The sequence below is a fragment of the Cygnus olor genome, chromosome Z, assembly GCF_009769625.2.
Source record: "Cygnus olor isolate bCygOlo1 chromosome Z, bCygOlo1.pri.v2, whole genome shotgun sequence".
Taxonomy (NCBI): Eukaryota; Metazoa; Chordata; class Aves; order Anseriformes; family Anatidae; genus Cygnus; species Cygnus olor.
The window spans coordinates 11118840-11141460 of NC_049198.1; the positions used below are offsets into that span (position 1 = coordinate 11118840).

The 22621-nt window shown below is 44.3% G+C and overlaps 1 protein-coding gene across 5 annotated transcripts in view; it reads right to left on the reverse strand.

The window, feature by feature from the left end:
* The window catches only part of PDZD2 (PDZ domain containing 2), a 197809-nt gene that overhangs the window by 81462 nt on the left and 93726 nt on the right, over positions 1-22621 (reverse strand). Inside the window, exon 1 of one of the 5 annotated variants that reach the window (XM_040540870.1) lies at positions 7499-7822. The exons of 3 other annotated variants lie outside the window; for them this stretch is intronic. Coding sequence is in view for 1 of the 2 variants with exons in the window: in XM_040540866.1 (XP_040396800.1) it covers positions 6400-6503 (104 nt within the window). In the remaining variant the exon portion in view is untranslated. Of the gene's footprint in view, positions 1-6399; positions 6598-7498; positions 7823-22621 lie in introns of those variants that run through there. One more of the 5 variants, XM_040540866.1, reaches the window with a different exon arrangement.

Consider the following 22621-nt stretch of genomic DNA (forward strand, 5'->3'; position numbering starts at 1 on the left):
CTGAGTTACTATTAAAATACAGAGCTTACATGAAATACTCTTGACGATAAGAGAGCTGGTGCCTTGGTACTAAAGCTATAGAATTAGCACAAACTGTTCATCAGATGCATTTTCCTATAGGCTCCAAATTATATTTCAAACAGTATTTTCCTTTCCCACAGTGGATGTCGAAATTCACTCACTTTGTTTGCTAGTTCAAAGCAATAATATTTTTTAGCCCATGTGCAGACAGAGTTTGAATATTCAACAGTGAGAGCATGAGGGGATGGAAGACACACACGCACACACACACACCAGAAGATGCTGAAAACAAACAGAAGCTGAAACAAAAAAAAATGAAGGTAAAAAACAGTTGCTGTACTACAAAAGAGCCGTGCAGCTGTTGCAGATCAACTTTTATAGGACAGGGGGGTTGTTTAAATTAATGCATACTAGCCAGAGGCAAACCCTCCCGTGTAGACGCGGATAGGCTCTCAAGCAAACCAAACTTTACTAACCCCACAAGATATGCAAAGCCCAGAGATGCAGACTGCAAGCCTCACAGATTTTAATTCCAAGAGTTTCTGCCCATCCCTGCTTCTTACAGAGCAGGTTTATTTGGCAGATAAGCCTTTGCTACTTAAATAATTAAAAAAAGCTTCACAAGAAAAGACATTTCCTTTCCCCTTTCGACTTTTGCTCCTCCGGTCCAGCTGCAGCTTACAGGCTGACCTACAGAAGAGAAGAGCAGGTACACATCTGAGCACTCTGAGCCGTGCTCACTCCCCTCCAGGTCAGGTCCCTCTCTTGCTGCAGTACCCCCAGGGCCACCAGTGGTGGCAGGAGCCCCACGCAGGACATCGCCACCTCCTGCTCCAAAGGTGTTCGAAACCACAGCTCTGAACGCCGGGACAGGACCCAACAGCAGCTGTGGGGAAAATAACACTTGCATCTTAACAAGGGGGCACTAAAAATTCCCATTACACATCATCACAACTACTCCAGTACCAGCTTATAACATGCCATTTACCTAATTTCCTTCCCTCCCCCCTTGCTAAACTTTCACTGAAAGTATTGATTGGACTTGTCAGCATGTTCTCACATTAAGACTGAATTCAATTAAACCAACAAGATAGCAGGTATTGGATCTGCTTAAAAATAAGCAAGTAGCAACACGCACATGCTGTCAGTGTAACCAGAAACAAGGATGCTACGTAACGCATTTTCTAACTACTACCGGCACACAAAAAAAGCCAGAAGCAGCCTTTAACCAGCAACTGCCTGCAAGTATCAGGACAGCAGCAGTGCACAACTACTGCATCTTATTTCACGCACTGGATCAGAATTTAATCTGAGCAGCAGCCACATAAATCCAGAGGGGCTCTATTAAAAACAAGTGCTGTGACTCAACCCACATAGAGAAGCACAAATTCAGTCTGAGCATCTGTATATTCCTAAAGAAAGCCTTTTGTTTAGCAACAAAAATTTTTTTGTTGGACAAGATGGGGGCATGGATCACATTTCTGTCACAGGACATTTCTGCTCCTCTAGCAATGCAAAAGGGCGTTAGCCCACTTGCAATGCCAGAGAAATATTAGCTGTAAATGTATGCGCCAAGCAACTCTGCCATGGGCATTTCAACGTAGTCCTATTTTCAATCTTCCCAAAACAGCCATAGCCACCCACCATATGCTAGAGCAGCCCTAAGGCTGTCCCAGCCCACTTAAGTCCAAAAACTCCAGCAGGAAGATCTCACCACCCCGCTCCCTCTCCACCAAAAGCAAGGGACACTTTGCCACCTGCCTCAAAGGTCCAGGATTTCCCTTCCAGAGTGCAGGGATGGCTCCAAGCCACCTTAGGGAAGCCCTGCCAAGAGGAGAGTGCAGCCTTTTTTTGGGCATGCTCTGCCATTCACTGGGAGGGAGGCACAAGCCTGTCCAGGACTGGGCCCATCAACCCCAGCACCCAGCGCAGCAGCAGCTGCCCCAGGGACTTCTAGTTTCCATTCCTCACCACCTAAATACCATCCTTCTGCAACAAAGTGGCTTTTTTTTTTTTTAAATCCAAAATTAAACCAATTCATCACAGTAGTAACTTCATTACAGACAGAAATATTTCTCCCCTTCCTCCACCCCCCCAAAAAAAAACACCTACCTTGCATTCAAAGATAAAGCCAACTCGTGGATCCTATTTGCTGGCATTTCGTCAGACGAGAAGCATCTCAACACACTGTCTCCATTTGCCGCACTCATGAAAGTCGCATGCACAGCAGATAATCTTAACAAATTGCCACAGAGCACACCAACACTTCAGCAGCCACACACACACAGAGAAACAAAAGACCCACATCCATCTTAATTGCCATCCCGTCCCATTTCCATGTTGATGATGACCCCCCCCACCCCATTACCATTATGCATTAGGACTGAAGTATTAAAAACAAAACCAGAAAGACACCAAAGCCACAGGACATGCACCTGTTGATTCCCCCATTTTTATTTGGTCCTATCTTGACGCCGGGGCACTCTTAACAGCTTCATATTTTACATGCAAAACCTTAAAATTAGCCTGCTACAACCTTTACTCTGAAATATGGTAGCACTTATTCTCCCGCAAACTTTTTTTTTGGCTGAGATATTTGCTCTCACATGGATCAAATACAGAAATATATACACATACAGATACATATGCATAAACACTACTCATACGGATGCCATACAAGTACCATATGTTTTATGCATTGGACAGAGATGAGGTCATAAACATGACTGAGATACTACAGCGCCCACACATACGTAACATATATTAGAAACACACACTACAGAATATTAATGGACTCAGTTCTGAGAAGTGCTGGGGGCCTGGTTTTGGTTACTATCAGTGTCGGTGCCAGGTCGGAGTCGGGGGTCAGGGGATGCTTAACAGAGTAGCTATTAAATTTAAGATGCTAGAGGATGTAACAGTTGGCATTTAACACAGGACGATGATACAGATAAAAGTTATAGGGTAGTTAAAAATTCTACAGAATGGTTATCAACCTGCAAAAGGTTGAGATGAAACCTGCTGCATCCTACTGGATTTTGTGGCTATCCTTTATACACGTAAGACACCTACACTACATGCAGTAAAACACAAAGATTTTTATCACCTCAGTGGGACCGGATCCGTACCGAATCTGTTGTCCCAGCGTGTTGTTGGCCACCTCGTGTTTCATTCAATCGAGCAGAATCGCCCCGCTATTGCGCTTACAACATTTTTCATGCAAGACATTGTTCCCCAAAACAGCGCTGGCCTAAGCTGCCCATGTTACCAGGAGGCAAGAGGGGACAAGAGGCAGCACTGTGCTCACAAAGCCCTCCTTGTAGTGACTCTGACTAAAGCCCCTAACTTTGGGGAAGTTTTTGGCAGGGACCGTATTGAAATGCGTTGGCAAACAACAGAGAAAGATGTTGTCAGCTCTCCAGATGTTCCTGCCCCTTGAAAATCCCAACATATCTTCCCACATTAGAGGTCACCCCAGCCTTTTTCTGTATATGGCCCCAATCCTCCCCAGCATTTCCACATTCTTTGCAAGGGATGAGAAGCACAAGTTCTTCTTTCCTCCTCTGGTTCTCCTAAACACATAAGCGGACACCAGGGAAGCGAGGCAGCGCCTTGCTCAAGCGAGGAGAACACAAAGCCAAAGCAGGAAGCCAACTCTTTGATCAATACTCCTTGATTTAATTAGCCTTGGACAACACTCAAAGTCGATGCCTTAGAAGACTGGCCACAGGCAAACTTCAGTTTGCAAGAGGGATTACTTTCACAATCTGAGAAATAAAAAAAAAAAATAAAGATTTAAGCCCTGGAGGGCTTCAGGACAAATTTACCACCTAAACAGACTTGCCTTCAGCGGAGCAACAGCCATCTGACTTACCTAACAGTTGAGGCCCTACAAAGAAAACAGCTATTACACCAAATTTATTTATCTATTTTGCACTATTCAGTTTCATGTTTAAACTTAGCTAATACATTCTTCTTACTCTCCTTCTAAGTCAGTTCTTTGGATGGGAAGACAGCAATGGGGCCTCAGCAGCACTGCCCAGTAGCCCCCAGCGTAAACTTCCAGCTCTCTCTGAAAATAGGTCACAAAAGCCATTTGCTGCACATAAAAGCCTGTTACCTCCTCTGGTTTATTAAATTTTACCTCAAAATTGAGATCTCTAGGAATATATATATGAAACAGAACTGTTAACAGAACCCACCAATATCTCACTAATATCTGCCATATTTTAAGGTCTATTTAGCCTCGCCAATATACATGCATTAATTCTAATGTATTGGATCTGAACCAGAAGCTAAAAGCCAGGACATGAGGCTTGAAGCAGCAGTCTGGATGCAAGTCCTAACTTGGCAGTTTAAACACATATATAATCATCATTATTCAGACTCAGCGAAGGGAGGGCAGACCCTGAATCCCTATTAGATTTACTGACTTAATAATTTACTCAATTTACTAATTTCCTTAGTACATTCACTGACCCAGTCAGAAAGGATTCAAAAAGGAGGCCCTTAACCTAGGAAAGCCATGGCTAGCGTTGAACACTTGCTCTGTATCGTTGATGGCACCTCCACGAGGGGTCACCCACCGCTGAAGACTTGTGTGCCAGGCCCTGCATTTAATCCCCAGGTGAGCACTGAGGCCTGCAGTAGAAGCTCAGTGGAAGTGAGGAGGTGGCAAGGGTCTCCCCACTCATCCCATCGTACCCTGTCAGCACACCTCAGTATCTGCTAACATGTCCTTGGCACCCCCATCACAGAGGTTTCTCACTGCTGGTCAACGATTCACACTAAGTGAGTTCAAAGTGAAATGCCCTGGAGTACATTAATTCAAATCATGACTTCACAGCACCGACAGGGAACTAATCTCTCACACCAAAGCTGTGCAAGGAGGATATGGATGAACAAGCAGGGCCACTTTGGACACTTGCTGCCAAGCACCCAACTGCAGTTGCTGAGGACAAGAACCCCCAAAATAAAGCTCCAACAGCCTTGGCACCATCCAAGGAGCACCAGGAGCAGGACCGGCAGCTCTGTGTCCAGGGCTGCCCTTTAATCCTGTCACAGGGGGGCATGCACGGTGCAAGGAGGCTAAGGATTAGGCAGGCCCTGTCCCACCACAACCAAGCCCTGCCTGCGGGCAGCAGGCCCGCTGTGCCACCCTTGCCCTAGGCACACCAGTGTTCACAACGGGGAGGCATGAAAATGAATGCACAATCTGAGCTCTCACCACTCAGGTTACATGAGTTCTGTCCCCCAGCTTTAAGCTTTATCCAAGCCAGCTTCTCATTACGCCTGCTAATTGAGATTTAGCTGTACGTGAAAGACAGTAAGCATGCACCGAGCACAGCACACTTCCTTGAAGCCTGTACAGTAAATTAGAAATTGCAGTTACACCATCGCTACTGGAATACAAATAATCTAGCCATGGCAATGATACCAGGCTTGTTGGTTAAGGCTGCTGGACAGACAGTTAAGGGTTTTCTGTGTTGAAGTATTGAAGGATGTAAGCAGATCTAGGTTTCCCCTCGTTTACTGAACTGCTCTTGAGAGAAGAGGGGTCTAGGAAAGAATCAATCACCACTTATTTTCAGGCTCACACATCATCTTTACTTCCAAGCAGGCACTAAGGCCAAACTGCAGCTGGGCAAGACAGTTAAAGGAGGGAAAATAAGAAGAGAAAGGAGAAAAAGGAAAACAAAACAAAAAAAAAGAAAAAAAAAGGAAAAAAAGAGACACCCTCCCTGGTAACCTAATGAAGGTATATAAATTGTACCTGATTCACAAAGTGAGTAACGTGACCATCCAGAGGAGGGGAAATCACAGCCAACCTCTCAAGTCCAGAGAACGTGGGAAAAAACTATTTCAAACTTGCCCAATGAATAGGAATTGCCTTTGTCTGCTTTAAAAGCAGCATTGCTTTGACCACCAACGTGACCAGCAGTTACAAAAGGAGAAATCTCAAAAACAAAACAGTGAACTATGCCATGTCAAAAGGCTGCTGTCCCACGCCTGCGATATTCAGAGCTGGGCTGTGCTGCCAGCTTCCATTCATAGCCACTGCTCACAGGACAAAACAAAAGCCATTTCCCTACCATTTATACAGACAGAGAGACAATAGCACTCATAAAACCCCACATTAAGCTTTTTAGAGAGATTTCTGGTTTGGGATCTGATCTGATCAGCCTGTTAGAGTCAGGCTCTAACCAGCCACACAGCTTGTTGGCATACTACTGGTTTAGTATTAACCCTTTCAATTATCCATCCCTACACACTTTCTGCATCCTCTCTCCATACTCTGTCCCCTATACAACCATGACACGAAAAAATTTCAGTATATGGTGTCACGCTTGTATGGGAACCAGCGGAAATTACCCTCACCTTTTCCGCTGAGCATTTGGGCTTCTCGTGAGTCTGTTTTTCCTTGGCCTTTTCACAGCATGGCCAGTGGCCAAGGGAACTGCTTGACTGTAGCAGCTGGGCATGATGAGTCGGGGCACACAAATGCCTTTTAACCTCCTTCCACCTGTGTGCAGGGAGTGTTGGCCACTCAGCTGAACGCAGCCAGGATCAGCAATGCCCTGCTGAGCAAAACTCAGGCACTTGCACCAAGGTCAAACCTGCCCTATTCCCAACATCCTTCAGCAAGGCTGGGGGGGGGGGGAACAAAAAAACACCACCACCAAAAAAGACAATCCCCAAAAAGCAGACTTTTCAGACAGTAAGCAAAGAAGTGCAGCCATCAGAGCACAAAGCGGGTTGCGATAGCATGGCACATAATGAGATATAAATGCACTAGAGCCTTAGCTAGCTTTACACTTTGCAGAGCCCACAACTTCTGAATTCACTAAAATAATAAAGCATTCTGACATTAATACAGTCATTGATGCTAAATAAAGCTGAGCACAGTCATGCTGCTTTGATCAGTCTTTTCATAAACGCAGTATAAATAATATTCCTGCTCTTAAGAGGCTTTTACATTTGGAAAGTGTTACAGGGACACACCAGGCAAGTAAGTAGTGTTTTGTTTCTTTTTCCTTTCAGTCTTTTTTTCTTGTTGCTTTTCAAAGTGTAGACAGAAAAGTTAAACAACCCATTCCCAACAATCCAAACAATGTGTTTACATAAGGGTTTATAAAACGAAAAAGCAAGTTACTACACATTCAAATATTCTGCTCTCCTGCCAAGTGTCTCAACAGACTAATGTCCACAGAGAAACAGGCTCGCGCTATAAGGTTTCTGTCCAAAGTTTCAAATTTTAAAAGCAGAATACAAAGAGCAAATACACACTCGGTTTCATAGCAGAAATCCCTGGCTGGAGGAGCCTCACCGGCTTTGTGCCAGCTGGGACCTGCAGCTGTCTGAAGCAAAGAGCAGGGTCCAGGTTTGCTCGGGGCAGAGCTGCTGCTTCCCCACCGGCAGCACAAAGGAGGGGTGAGCACCAGCTGCACAGCTCCTGCAGCCTCCCGGTTCTGCATACCTGCTCCCTTACCCGTTCCACGCAAATTCGTGGGGATACACCCGGCTTCTTCCAAAACACCCACCCTAGTGATGCCAGCCAGCTCAGGTCCTCGAGCTGTGCTGCTCCCAGTGTTCCTCAACAGCCTTCCCACAGCTTTTCACAAACCCCTGGTAATTCAATTAGAGCTGAAAAACCTGAGTAAAGCATCAACTTCTACTTTCTTCAAAGCAGATGTGTATGTGTGTGGTTTATGCTTGGGGTTATCACTAAGCCTAGCCTGTGCTACGCAGTAGTCCAACCCAGCTTTATCTCATTAAAGCCATTTCTGCCAATTAGCGAAAAAACATTTCCTTCTGTGACAATTAATACTTACAGCAGTTACCCTTCCAGTTCACAATGCTCTACAGGCATCCTTAAATCTTTATCTCCAGAGGCACACGCACTCCAGAAGGGAGCTGTTTTCACAAAGGTGGTATTTCAAAACCCTACCACGCACAGAAATCAAGTTTAATCACAACATGGAGACACTTTACAGCAACCGTGACTAAATGCATCAGCCCTTCTGAGGGAGCACTGAAGGCCCTGACATTACTTCTTGCTAGGGGTGAGAAACACCTCCAGGCCTCAGCAGGGATGGAAGGAGAGACCATTGTGCTTAAAGCACCAGGGTCCAAAACACAATTAATGAGGATATTTAGAAAAAAACAAAAACAACAACAAAAATTGTACAAAGTTACTGGTTGCAGACCGAACTCTGAGGGGTCTCAACATTGCTGGGGATCCCAAGAGCTGCCCCCTCTAATCCCCAGAGCAGCTTCAATACCCATTCTGCTGAAATAAAACTCTCACAGGAAAAAAATTTTGGAGGCATACACCCCTGAGAGTTGCCTCAAATGCCTTCTGAGAGCTCGCTTCACCCCATACTTGTGGGGAACAATCCTTTCATAACGCAAGTCCCAAGAGGGTTTTTCCTGGAGAATGATTTTTTCCATTGTCAGTCCTGTAACAATGCTATTCCCCCTTCCACCCTCCCCCCCTCCCCATAAAAAAAAAAAAAAAAAAAAAAAAAGAAAGAAAGCTTTATAATCCTCTGCTTTTTCATCCGAGTGGAAACCACTATATGACAGCTTTAAACTTTTCTTTCTTTAAACCCAGCACTCCTGCCTCAGCTATAATCCTCCTACTGGAAAGATCTGTTCACGAGTCCCTGCCTCCAGGCAGGAACATCACAGCAGTGATTACGGTCCCCAAAATCCAATCAAATAGCCTCATCTTTTAGCTCAATGGCCATGACTTTAATTGGATGGGAATAACAACACGGAAATTAAGTGACAATTTGTAGTTAGAAACTGCTCCCAACCCACACCATTCCCAGGTTCAGGCTGCTTTGTCTGCAGCTCCAGAGTACTTTGAAGTCTGGGGATGGCACATCTGACAGCACCAAAGGGACTTTTGACATCCGTGTCCCATTTTTAAGCATTCCCAGGCACAGGGGCTTCTGAGACCTTTTGGACTTTTGATCACTTTCTGGCTCCATCTGGCTTTTCCTCCTCCCTCCAATTTTATCCATGACAGCAAATGTTGAATAACTACAGGGACATGCTCAAATTCTCACATTTTCTCTTTAAAATAATATGAACAGCACCTGTATAACTAAAATGGTGGAATTTTACTTTTAGAAGAGTTAAATTATAGCTCTAATTCTGTAAAATCAGGACGTGCAAGCTACAGTGCCGAAATTAAAGATGGATTAACTTTCTCCTCCAGAAAAAAATAAAATAAAGAAAGGATATTCAGTGATGAAGCAGTCAACACATTTTGCAACAAAAAAATACGCAACCCCTGCCTTTTTAAAAGCTGCAGTGAAGTCAGAGAAGCTGCCACTGTCCAGAACAAATCAATGACACACCCTACAATCAGGCACATCCACGAAGCGCAGAGCTTCGGTCAGTGTGCCGCAAGCGTACAGCAAAGCTGCAAAGTTCAGCTCGGGATCCCATTAGTCCCAGCTATGCTTCAGGTCTGCCTTTCTCCTGCAGAGAATGCAGAGATGTTTCTCCCCTGGAACAGAGCTGCTACAAAGAGGCATAGGGCAGAGTCCCATGGACATGTTGAGGTCACCCACCATTTTCAGCACATGTACAGAGAAGGCTTTCCAGGTGTTTTCCTCCCTGTAACCTTGAATACCAGGCACCAGGGCGTCTCTTTTTTGGAGGAGCACGGTATCACCAAGCTGTACCCGCAGCTTGCAAAAGCCTTGAAATCACCATAAGTAGGAAGCAAAAAATAATCCTCACCATACAATCCCTTCAAGTTATGGTTTGGCAGAGGCTTTTTTGAGCTACTGATCTGCACTGAGGTTTTTCCTCACAGAAAACAGTTAATAAGTGGAGAGGGAGAAGACAGCATTCCTTAAAAAAAAAAAAAAAAAAAAAAAAAGGAAAGAAACAGCATGAGATACCGACACAGTTGTTTGAAAGCTCTCTCCCAATACACACAGCACAAGAGCCAACTCTTACTTTAACAGCACTGCCCATTTGGAACAATGTCCTAAAAACTGGGAGATGTTTTTAATTTCTTATTTGTACTTCTGTCCTTGCTTTAAACCTTTTTTTTTTTCTTTAAAAGACAAGAAGCCTCACTCTGTATCGCTGACCCTACCTCATTCTTAACTACACGGCTGACAGCTGCATCCCTCCTTGAATCTCTTCCAGATGTGATAGCAGACCATACCAGCACCACACAGGACATACACCCCCCACTCTGGCAATCCATTGTGCTAATTAACAATCTCTCTTCCGAACAGACAGTAATCAATGAGGCCTAATAAACATACTGAAGCCCCATGTATCACAGCAATTGTCATATTGACGTGGCGAAAGGGCTCCTGGATGACGCACACCGGAGCTGAAAACACCACGACATGGCGATCGCAGACACACCTACGTTGCAGGATGAAATGTCCAAGCTGAATTCGTGCGGTCCAACCGCGATTGCATGGGCTTGCCCACAGCCTAATTAACTCTGCTCTTCAAGCCACTGTTTAGCAAGAAAGCAAATCTAGTGTTAGATCACATGAAATGGGATCTGAATTGCACCGACCGCAGAGCTACCAACAGTTCCTGCCAGGTCAATGTCCAGAAAAAAAAAAAAAAGAAAAAGAAGGCCGTGATGTCAGTTATCATCTGTCCTTCTGTGTATGGCACGAATCTAGCATAAATTATGAGCACAGTCTAGCAAATGTCCATCCTGACCTGCATCACATTGGAAGTGGAGGTGACCCAGACACACACACAGACCCAGCATTAGTGGGCAGCAGTACCTGCCCTCAGACAGGTCCCGCATGGGCTTCATGTGATGATTCCCACATCTACCAAAGTGTTTGGGCAGTACAAAGAACATTAACAACAGACAGGGTCCCTACTTGCTCCAGGAATTACAGAAACATGAGAGGTTACACACAGCAACCCAAGGCAAGACAAAGAACCGCCACTGCTCAAAAACGTGCTCTCCTGACAAGTGCTGTCTCTTCCGTACAGACATGGAAAAATCCTACCAACACAGTTTATTCATGGCCTCAGTTTGACCTGAGTAAAGAGCTCCACTAAGAACTAAGGAATCTGAGCCTTCGTTTTCAAGTGTTAGAAAGCAATCCAAATATTGTACTGTTGTTTTTTTGCATATCTCCTTTTAACTAGTCTCTTGTGTACAGCTTTGCCCCTCTCACACAGCAAATACAGCTGAAAATGAAGCTAGTAAAGAGCTATAAAAATCAACTTCCCAAAGCAACATCTGTACGGAGATGCTACAGGTATGGAGAAGGAAAGAGTAAAGAAGTTCTTGCTCTTCCCCATTTCTGTATCACGGAGCTCAAGGCATACATTGAAATAGGAAGAGAAGTCTGGCATTTCTTTACTCCCCAAGTGAAGGATTATTTGCAGCACCTTCAAAGGTTGCATGCTTTATCACATTCATTAAGCATCACTGTGGAAAGCTCATCAGAGGTGCAAGTTCTTCAGTTCAGCTCCTTGTCACATCATCCACCGCACCTACACTCAGCAACTGCAGAACACCCTTCAGGTAAGGCACAAGGGGTGATTTAAAACCTTCTCCTATCAAATAAAGGGCATGTGATGAATGCAGAAGCAAGGAAATGATTAGTATTGCTGAAGAGATCTTGCCATTTCACTCCTGAAACCTCCAGCTTATTATTTGATTGTCAAATTAGGTCTAGGCAGCTTTAGTCGAAACATGCTTTGTGGTTGTGCTCCAAACATCAAGTACATGTAACTAAATCCATCACTTAAATAAAGTTCCTGATGCTTTCAGCTAAAAGTATAATCACAGTGCATCTGGCATTTAAATAAAATAACCATTAGCACAGGAAACACCCAGCATAAAAGTACTGGGCCAAGCAAAGACAGATGAATACGGAGAAGCAGCATGGGACTGGATTTAAGGCCATGTTTACCAGGGATCCGCTGTGCTGAGAAATGCAGAGAACTTCCTGTGGCAGACCGAGCTCAGTTACAGGATTAAAAATGCAGGCTATGACTAAAACTGGAGATTTAATTATCTGGCTTAATTGGACAAGGAGGAAAAACAGCTCCAATATAAGCTGTGTGCTTCTAGAAGACAGCAGACTACTTTCACAAGAGCTGGGACACCTGCAGAGCTGTTAAGGGCTGAAGGGTTTTTCATATTTCCCATTAAAACACACAGGTACCTATTCGTTAACTGGAGCAATGGAAATGGTCACTGGAATTTAGAAGGAGAAACACGTTACTTGAGATGAATTAGATTAAACTATACCAAGCCTACAGATTAGCATGAATTAGCCGCTACCGTCAGCAAGTCCTGGCAATGCTCCGACCCACAATCAGTGAACAACTCCATAAAATTTCAAGTCATGTTCACAATTATTAACCAAATCACATACACAACTGGCACCGGCAGACACTAACCAACCGTACAAAAATTATCCTCCTCAAAGCAAGCATTATGCCCAACCCTACCACTGACTCATGAAATGCCCTGCAGCAGGTCATTTGATGTCTTTGTGCCTCAATAAAATAAGAATAATACTTTCTCGCCTTCATACTAATTGCCACTTAAGATCTATAGATGAGAAACACTATGGAAGTGATTACTAATAAATCACATCATGATATTCAGAGGCCCAAATTCACTTTGCTCATCACTCAGTAGTGAATAAGAGCAGTTTCCTCTTCATAGAGTTTAATCCCACTTGTTGTGGCTATTTTCCCAACAGCCACACTTACTTTCAAGGTCCTGCATGGTTTCTGTGATGCTCCTCTGCTCATCACACACCATCAAAACAAGCCCAGGCCATGGGTTCCACAACAGTGATGGACTCCCAGCCCAGGCTGCACCAGGTTTTACTGGTCCCTGCACTGGGATCCCACATGTACGTGGGCTTTCTCATGGCCCTGGAGTCACAAGGTAAGAAACAAGCATTTCAACAGCAAACCATGCTTGGCTGGCATCCCATCCCACATGCTACTCTCGTTTACCTAAAGCTTGACACATCCCCATGCACCACGCAGGTCACCAGCATTGTCGCTGTTGTGCCATGGAGAAACCTGCAATGGGACTGATGTGACCACCCAGGGCCTCCTCCACGACGAGCTAAGGCCAGAGGTGGGATTAGGACAACCTCCATCAGTGCCACTGTGGTGCCCTGCTTTTGTGCTCCCATCCACATGGCAGCACCAGCGAACCAGGGAAGTGATGCAATTAAAAAGCAACCTGGGAACATCGCAAGGCAGATCCGTTTTCAACAGCATTGCATCCATGACCTGCTTGACCATGGGCCCACGCAAATACTGGTGAAAAGTATTTCCTTTTTTAAAGCTTTGGAGGCTTTAGGAGAAACACCATGTGCCAATCTGCTCCTGAGTTTCTACAGGAAAATAATAAGTGTGCAAACAGGCCTGAATATTGCCTTAGCCAAACAAGTGTTCTCCCACTTGTTGTGCCTGTGAAGATGAATCACTGCCTCCTGCAAGCTGTAATTTACTGGGAGGACACCAACCAGCTCTTTGTGGTAGGCAGGTGAAACCAATGCCTCCCCACTTAATTGCCTGTTTTTCTTCAAACTCAAACCTGGTTGACGAGGAAGATCTCCCATGGATTACCAAACCCAGAGGACAGATTTAGTAACACATCCTCCCTGGCTAAGAGATCCCCCAGTGAGAAACAGACACCTTTGGAGGAGCTCCTTAAATTTGAAGGCTTTGGTTCATTCACATTAACTGATCTGAATGATCTGATTCCCAAAAAATAAGATCTTGTCATGGCCAAGAAAACCTTTATTGCCAAAGGTTTCAACATGAGCTGAGGAGGCATGAGTCAGATCAGATGCAACAAAGGAGCATCAACAGCTAATTAATAGGATGCATCTAAGCTTCCCTCTCATAAAAAAAAATAAATAAATAAAAATCTATTCAGGCTTTAACAATGTCCTCCCCACCAATTATCCATGAGCAAGTGCCCTAGCCATAGAAAGTTGGGCATCACCTCCTCCAACCATTTTATTTTTATTTTTTTGAATTAAAGAGTGGCCACAAGGGCTCACCGGCACGCAAACTCTGCTGCACATACATGTGTGACTGGTCCGGCACACCCAAAGGTCACCTCACCGATCAGACCCGCAGGGAATTTGGTCTAAGAACACAGAGTTCAGGAATGACAAAAGCAGGTACAGGCATGAGATCAGCACTGAGGTTCCCAACGCTACCACGAGGCCACTGGCACTGAGCATCTGCTGCAGAGCAGCTCAGGTGCCTTGGAAAACACAGAGTGTGGCCGGGCTACACACGGAAGTTACCCTGTAAAGCATGTGTGGTGCTAGGACACAGCAGAGCTGTGCCTTATTTCCTACACTGTAAGAGATAAAAAGCACTTCCTCATTTTAATGTCAACATCTTGTTAATTTGCCATGAACAATCAGGTACTGTAAAGCTGAGAGAAAGACAGACAGATGTCTGAACTGCTTATGGTAGTAAGCAGAGGGAGTAAAGGAGAAACAACTCCCACCTCAAAGCTTGGACCAAAGCCTGGATTACACACCTTCACAAGGTCAGACAAAAATGAAATAACTGACTACTCAGACCTAATAATCTCTATTCTTGCATACCCTATAATTTCTATCCCTTTCTCCTTACGTTTTTCCTCTGTTCCTGCTACTGATTCAGATGTTAGAAATAAACAAAATATTCAAGACAATTCAGCTGAGATCAGCTAATTAATTGTATTCTCAGGGCTAGAGGAATTGCTAAGGAATAGAAAATTCAGAGATGCCATTTGTCAAAGGTGCTTTGACTGTATTTATTTTGTTGTGTTGACACCATGAGTTTATTGGGTGTTTCCCAATGGAGAGGCTATCAATGGAGATCCATGTTCCCACTGCAAAACAATGTCACTTACTGTAAGTACACAGTGTTAGTGTCACCATCATCATACATTTACCAAAGGAAATTAAGGGGACAAAGGAGAAAGAAGGGGAAAAAAAGTCTCCAAAAACCATGCTGTCCAGACAGTAGGAAACACTGAAAATACTGTCTCATGCATTTGGAGCTGAGCCTTTCTGAATAAATTAGCATTCAGCCACTGAGGACACATGGAAGGAAACTTTACCAAGTGCCAAAAACGACTTGTCTGAAAAGAATTCAGTAAATAGATTCCAGTGTCTGACAAGTGTACTCTGCACTGAATATTATCAGAGACAGCAATACTTCTTAATCATGTGGACTGCATTTTTAAATGGTAGCTCCTACCAGTTTAAGTCCAAGAAAGATAATCTGAAGGGTCCCTCCAAGGCGAGGCAGAACCGGTCACTGTAACAGATGCTGCTGAATCAGAGTACTCAGAAGTCGTTGCGTGAACCTTATCAATGTGTTATTTATTTTCACAGACTCGTTCCAGATTGTATTTCTGGCACAAGGGGTAAGATCAAGAGCATTTCTTTCAAGAGATGAAGCTAATGAGGGTAATTAACCCAACTCCCAAATATATAAGCCATGCAGATAACAAGTCTCATTTGAATTTTGTTATTCTCGCAACAAGCAGACGGATTGATCTGACCAGTTCCATAGGACTTTTGCCTTGCTTAAAATGATGAATGCTCTCCCTCTAGCTACAGATTGAAAATCAGGCCAGTGGGTGTCTCTGGAAGAAAACCTAAAAGGAAAAACTTCAGGGAGAGAACCTGCAATGAAAGCTTTCCCCTTGCTCAGATCTCCAGAAGGAATAAGGGTGGCCAAATGAAGGCAATTTCTACACCTGGGAGTTTTATCGAGCGCTCTCTCTGTCGGGTCATTGCTGTGGACAAACATGATGTTGTTTCTCATGGGGCCTGCTGAGAAAGCGGATGCCACACACGGCCCCAGACCACAGTCAGATCAGGATCAGTGAACACAAGGAGGTAGCCAGAGCCCTGGCAATCACCAGTCTCCTGCAAGGGCACCAGGTGCAGGCAGCCCCTTGCCCAGGACATACCTTGATTGCTGCAAAAGCCCTTCACTCCCTGCCACGGCCTCCTCCAGGTCCCTCTCCCTCTCCAGGGAGCCCTCACCCACACTGCAGGGATGGTTTTCCTCGAGGCAGCTGCCACCTCCAGGGACAACAAAGGCAGCAGCTCCCAGCTGAGCAAACAAATCACTCATTTCTTCAGGTTTACAGTCAATTCAGACCTTGCTTTGGCCTATTCCTTGACTTTTGTTTCTTTTGCCAAGCAGCTGGCAGCTGGAGAACAGGACTGCCAACAGCTCTTGCATCAGCAGCATCTGCACTACGTACTCACCACAGGTCTCAGAGAAACACACATCACAGTGGAGCAATGCAATGGGATCTTCACCCAAAATTCTTGATTAAGACTGAGTTAGCATTGCAACCATGAGGTCTTCCAGAGCACAGTACTTCAAAGATCAGTAGATACTGAATAGTCATACTGTCCACTACAATTCGGAGGGGAACATGAATAATGGAGTATTTCACTTATTTGAGAGGGTGAAAAGAAGAGCTGGGACAATAATGTAGTACTTTAGATCGATAATAGCTGGAATTTAATCCTTTCTGTTATGGGGCAACAACCAAACAAATGCTACATGTATATGGCCCCTATCGTAATGTCAACATGCAGCAAGAGAAGAGAGAAGCTAAAAAGTCACAGCACAGGTATGATTTTTAATCCCAGGTGATTCAGCTCAACTGGAGGCTGTTACTGGAGTCACAAGGGGTGCGCACACACATATAATTTTTTGGAGTGGTTTTCTCATGAGTATTCACTAAGTGGCCCAACATCCTTGCTATTGTGGTAAACTCCACAGTCAGCTCTGACTGTGGTTTCACTGCCAAGACCTTCTCTAACAACCACAAAAGCCCTACCCACACATGCATTTATGAATTATCACCAGGAGTAGCATCGCATAACCTTACAAAGCATTTAAATAAATACTCGTGATGAGTGCGGTGCTTTCCAGACTCTCAAAATCAGGGAAGTCCCACCTCCAGACACAGAATCATTTAGAATCATAGAATCATTTAGGCTGGAGTGTCCAGGAGCAAAAGGCACATTCTGGAAACCAGCCCTGCACCAGCACAGCGAGATGGGCTGCAGCAAAGCTGAGCTGAGACACCCGGCCACTACATGGAAGAAGAGCTTGAGCAGCACAATGATACTGCTCAAATCTGCTCGTTTTTTAAAATTAGTTTCCAGGAGTGGCCACATAGCTCACACCTACCAGCTCCGGGTAAACTGCAATTTCTTCCATCTCTGTAAGTCACCCAAAAAGTGCAGGAGAAAGGAATGGGGGAGCATGCCTGTGTTACTGCTCATCTCTTCCAGATAAAGCAACCCATCCCTCCACAAATTTAAAAGATTTACAGCACCCAGAGGAATCTCACATCCTGCATCACAAGATAGAAACCACTCTGAACCCACTGACTGCCGAGAAGAAATCCAAAAGCCTCATCCGCTAACAAATTTTGGCATTTGATGGGAGGCAGCAAATGGCATGCTCCCAAAGACTTCTTTATCTGCTCTCAATACTTTTTATAAATGCATCTATAGAGTTAAATTAGTATGGATGTTTTTTTTTAACTGCTTTAAAATGCTTTCACTGCACATGGAAAAAAGAATCTATCATGTGGAATCCCTGCAGTTTAAATGATATTTTAAACAGAACAATACAGACTGTAATGGTATTTACCATTTGGGTGTTAGTTGGGCTGAGCAGAGGAACAGACTGGAGCTCGGCACGGGCAGGACATGCAGTACAGGGTGCACATCACCTCCCTCAGTGGCCCTGCCATGAAAGCCTGGATCGAATCAGGCCTCTTTACAGTTGAAGAAACCTTCAATCATTTGCCTCCCCTCCACCAGCAAGGACACCAGCTGGCCCATCCTTGTGGTCTGTTTCCATTCCTCAAGCCTCCCGGTGCATGACGCCTTTCATCGTTCCTTCTTCCCCACACTATTCCATCCACCCGAGTCCTCCTCTCAGCTCATTTCTCACACGAAGCCCAGCAGTTATAAATCTACAGAGCTCTCTCAAAGACTACAGTTTCACAAACAACCACATCCCAGTCATTTCCTCTCTGGAGTTCTCTGGCGCATCCTGTTTATTCTGCATCTCTCCTGGTTGTATTGCAAATTCTTCAGAACGAGGACTTTCCACATTTTATGTCTACACTGCTGGAAGCACGTGGCCAGTGCTACCTGGTTCAGAGCCATGAAGGCCAGAAGAGACCACTGCAAATACCTGTCCTGGCCTTCTCCACAACGCTCAAACTCCAGAAAATGACTTCTGCATTAATACCCCAACAGTCCCGTTGGAGGTACACTGCTAGCATACAACCACACTGTTTTATTTTGCATTTTCTCCTCATTCAGCTGCATGTTTAGTGTTTCTGTCCTTCATACTCAAGCCCTTCCAGTGTTTTCAGCAACTAGCCTGATGTTCCAATTTTAGGATATGTTCTAATGCATGCACGTACCTCACTTCTGTGACCTCTGCACTAAGACAGTTGTCGTTAATTACTTGTTATGCTTTGCATTTGCCCAGTTCATATTTAATGAACTTGTTCTGAGATAAGATTCGTCCAAGAAAATGGAACCATAATATAAACCATAGAGTTAGGGTCCTGAATTTAAGAAAGCACGTCTGTAAAAGATTAAACAACTGAAATGATCTGAGAACAGAGTGAAGGGAGAGAATGAGCTGATGGCATTTGCTGGTATGCAAGGTATTTTTGTGTTAAAAACATATATACAAAAAACCTTTCATGCACTCTGAATACCTGTATTAACTTTAATGTGCCACATGCTATAAAATGATCATCTTCTGAAGAAAAAAAAAAAAAAAGGACTAAATTCCTTTGAGCCAAGTATTAAAAGCATTCTTAAAGCAAACAGACACACAAGGAATTCTCACAAAAGATCTGTTTCTCATCTGTCCAAAAATGTATTGGCTTCAGCTAAAAGTCAATCAATCAATATCCAAAGAATAAAAAAAATTAAAAATATTTTTTTTTTTAAAAAGCTCTCTCCAGTTATAAATTTTTCTTTAACTACAATCATCTGGCAGTGGAGTATCGCTGACCTAACTTTACGAGCATCTGTCAGCTGCTGATGGCCACAGTGCTGTCAGGAGAAGAAAACAGCGATGTTTTGCTCATTTACTGAGCAGAGACCAGAAGTGACCCACCACAAATCACACAGCAAGCATCACAGTCTGGAGAAAAAATAAATAACCAGATAAAACAAATGGACGGGAAGGCTCAGTGCCTGCCCTACACGCTGCACAGTGCACTCAGAGCTCCTGGAGGCTGCAAGGACCACAAGGATAAGTGCGACGACTGCTCCATCACCACCAGGCAGTTATTTGTGATGCTCAGATTTCATTATTTCTTCTAAAAAGTGAGATTATCCCACCTATATACAGCGTTTCCATGAATGTGGCATCACTTGAGGCATTATACAAGAACAGAAGTGCTTCCTCAATTTTCTTTTAATTGCCATGACAACTCTGTTTATTTGGATTTAAACACCACCCTGGGATGTTTATAATGCAAACAGCACAACATAATGAGGCAGAACGGGAAAGGGAGAACCAGCGAGCCACTCATTTTGCTAACTTTTGTCCAAACCCAGTAATGCAAAATAACCCAGTGTCAACAACTATCACGAGAAGTACAGGGGGATTAAGAACCAAACCACAGCAAACATTTCTTGCCATTTCCGTTTTTTTAGCAGGAGCAGCAATCATCTCGCAGCTCCAGTGGCTGGGAAACCGGAGAGGGCCGTACCAACCAGCCCAGCTGCCTCCGTGCGTTTCCACCTGCATTTGGCAACGGGATTTTAATTTGCGTCATCACCCGCCTCACACGTGCGTTTCCAGGGCTTGCTGAAGACACGCTGATTAACTGAAGATGTCCTGTGCTCTGGGTAACAATCGTGCTTCCAACTGTGCTCATAAATATCAATTATTAAACAGCTTCACAGGACACTGCTTGTACTCGCAGCACACCAAGAGCGCTGGATCCCAACCCCACTGGGCAGACAGCACTGCCAGCTTCCACTGGACTTAAGATTCAGCCCCAATGCGGAAAAAAAAAAAAAAAGAAAAAAGGAAAAAAAATAAAACAAGTAACCTAATTTACAATTTACAGTCCTGCCATGGTTCTGATGGAGAACCGAGCAATTGTTTTCAGACACAATAAGCAATTGTTCAAAGCAAGCCACTGAAATCAAGAGAGTAAGATCCTGCAGCCCATCTCAGAGACTTCCCAGCAGCGTGGAAAACGGTCTGGCTCCACCAGGAGTTTCTAGCGCCCCGCTGGCAATGCTGCGACCCCGGCTGGCGGGCTGAGCATGGAGCAGGCACAGAAACCAGGATGGGCTTTTCATGATGCCTGCCATTTTCGGGACCAGTCCCACGATGCACAGACCCGTGACATTTGGCACAGGAGAGCTTCTCGTGGGCTGCTCCTGTGAGGACACCTTTCTGCTGCAGTACAGTCTCCAGAGCCCCCAGCTTCACGTAGGGTTTCTCATACACTTCTTCTCAGCTAAGCATGCTTTTTACAGCTAACACACAGTTTTACTAACCCAAATGCGCTACACAAACAGAACAGCTCTAACCCCCAAGCAAGAACCAATTTACTTACATTTTTTTTCTAAAATTACCATTACAAGGAGACTGATTTGAGTTTAAAACTCTGAAGGCAAAAAGAGTTTTGCTCTGTTTTGTTTTCTCCACAGTGGCACAGAGAATTGGTGGAGCAAAGATTAGCTAATTAGCTAATTGCCCTAGGCACCCTCCTTCTATGGGACTGGCTACGAGTGGCTTCTAGCTTAGCTTCAACTTCACATTTTCAACAAAGGATGTCTGTCCCACCCGTTCTGGTGACTTTTACTGCCTTGGAAGAGCTGAAAAACTATTTTGCAAGCACACCAGACTGGGAACACTGTGAGAGGTCTGGTGGGGTCCAGTCTGCGGCGAACACACTCTCGTACAGCCTCTGTATTAAACCGGATTAAGCCATGCAAAGCTTACAAGCCTCCATATAAACCCCACAGATGCTACCCACCCCCAAAAAGGAAAGGAAAAAGTCTACTCGGGGGACCCTCCCACCCCCAATGGAGAAGAATGGATGCTGGATAATCTCCAAACAAGCCAACAAACACGGGAAGTCCCAAATTTGGGATTCCAGCAGCCCGTGGAGACAGAGATCAGCCACTGCTCCATGCAGATCAGACACCCCAGAAGCGCCCAGAGAACCAAGAGGCACAAAGTCCAGCCTCACGACTGCTAAGCCTTACTTGCTTAACTACCCACACAAAACCAGTTTTGTTAGGACTTCATGGTGAGGCGAGTCATATAGGCCACAGGCAAATGTCTAAAAACAGCAGCAGGGTGGGGATTTTTCCTTTTTTTTTTTTTTTTGATTTCAGAACTGAAGTGCTGCAGCAGCCTTTTTTGACACACAAAACTAAGTTTCCTCAGAAGATAATACACTTAAAAGGGTCCTCACTACTAACATAACATCCACAGGTGCATAACAAACACCATTAACTTCTTGAGTGTCTTATGGGGACCAGTCAGACATGGACCAGCAATAAATCACAGAAGCCCTTTCTGAGGGAAGCGACACCTCTGGCTGCATCTGTACAACAAACGCAGAGGTTAGACCTGCATGCACGTTAAATCACTTCTCCAATGAACCACTCCAAAAGTTCTGAGCACAGTGTATTTTGTTTCCGTGCCATCCCTGCAGAACATGGTAGGTTAATCTTGTTTAACTCTTTGTGCCAACATTTGTATAGTCTCCATCACTGCACTGGAATCTGCAAAGAATGTGATCTGGTTTAGTGCTCCTGGTGCTCCCGGGATCAATTACCATTTCATACACCAGTGATCCTTTACCGAGCCATGAATGTCCTCCAGCCTATCATAACCTCAGTCCTGCACTTTAGGAGTCTGACCTTTGAAAATTAGCTATTTGGCAAGTTTTACTGAAAAAAAGAAAAACAAGAAAAAAAAAGAAAAAAAAAAGAAAAAAGAAAAAAAGAAAAAAAAAAAGGAAAACCATCCTACTCACACTGTTGTGAATATATCCAGACTCCATTCACTAATACTGCCTCTGCAGTGGCTGCTAGACATTTTAAGTTATGTGATTAAAAAGAAAGAGTGATGGTAATTGTGCACTAGAAATATGCTCTCATCTGTCACTTCTCTTTGAAAATAATGAGCTCTCTTCCTTGTTACATTCCCTGCAATACATCTTCAGAGAAGCCTTATAGAGATTAATGCTCAATTGCCGTAAATGAGCTTAGCTTTATTTATTCTGAGAGAGGATCTGGCCCCAAAGTCCCAATAAGCCATTGCTCCACCACCCTTAATAAAGGAAAATCCTATACTGGAGTTAAGACAGAACTTTGGCCTTGTGTCTTACCCGTAAATTCAGCGATGGAGATTTGGCATGTTTTATATCAACAAGCCATGCCTAAGTGTGTACTTTAAATGAGGATAAGATACGAGACAGCAAACACTATAAATCTTAACACGATAAGACAAATTCAATGCTTCCGCTGCTCATCTTCAGCTCTGCTGCGTC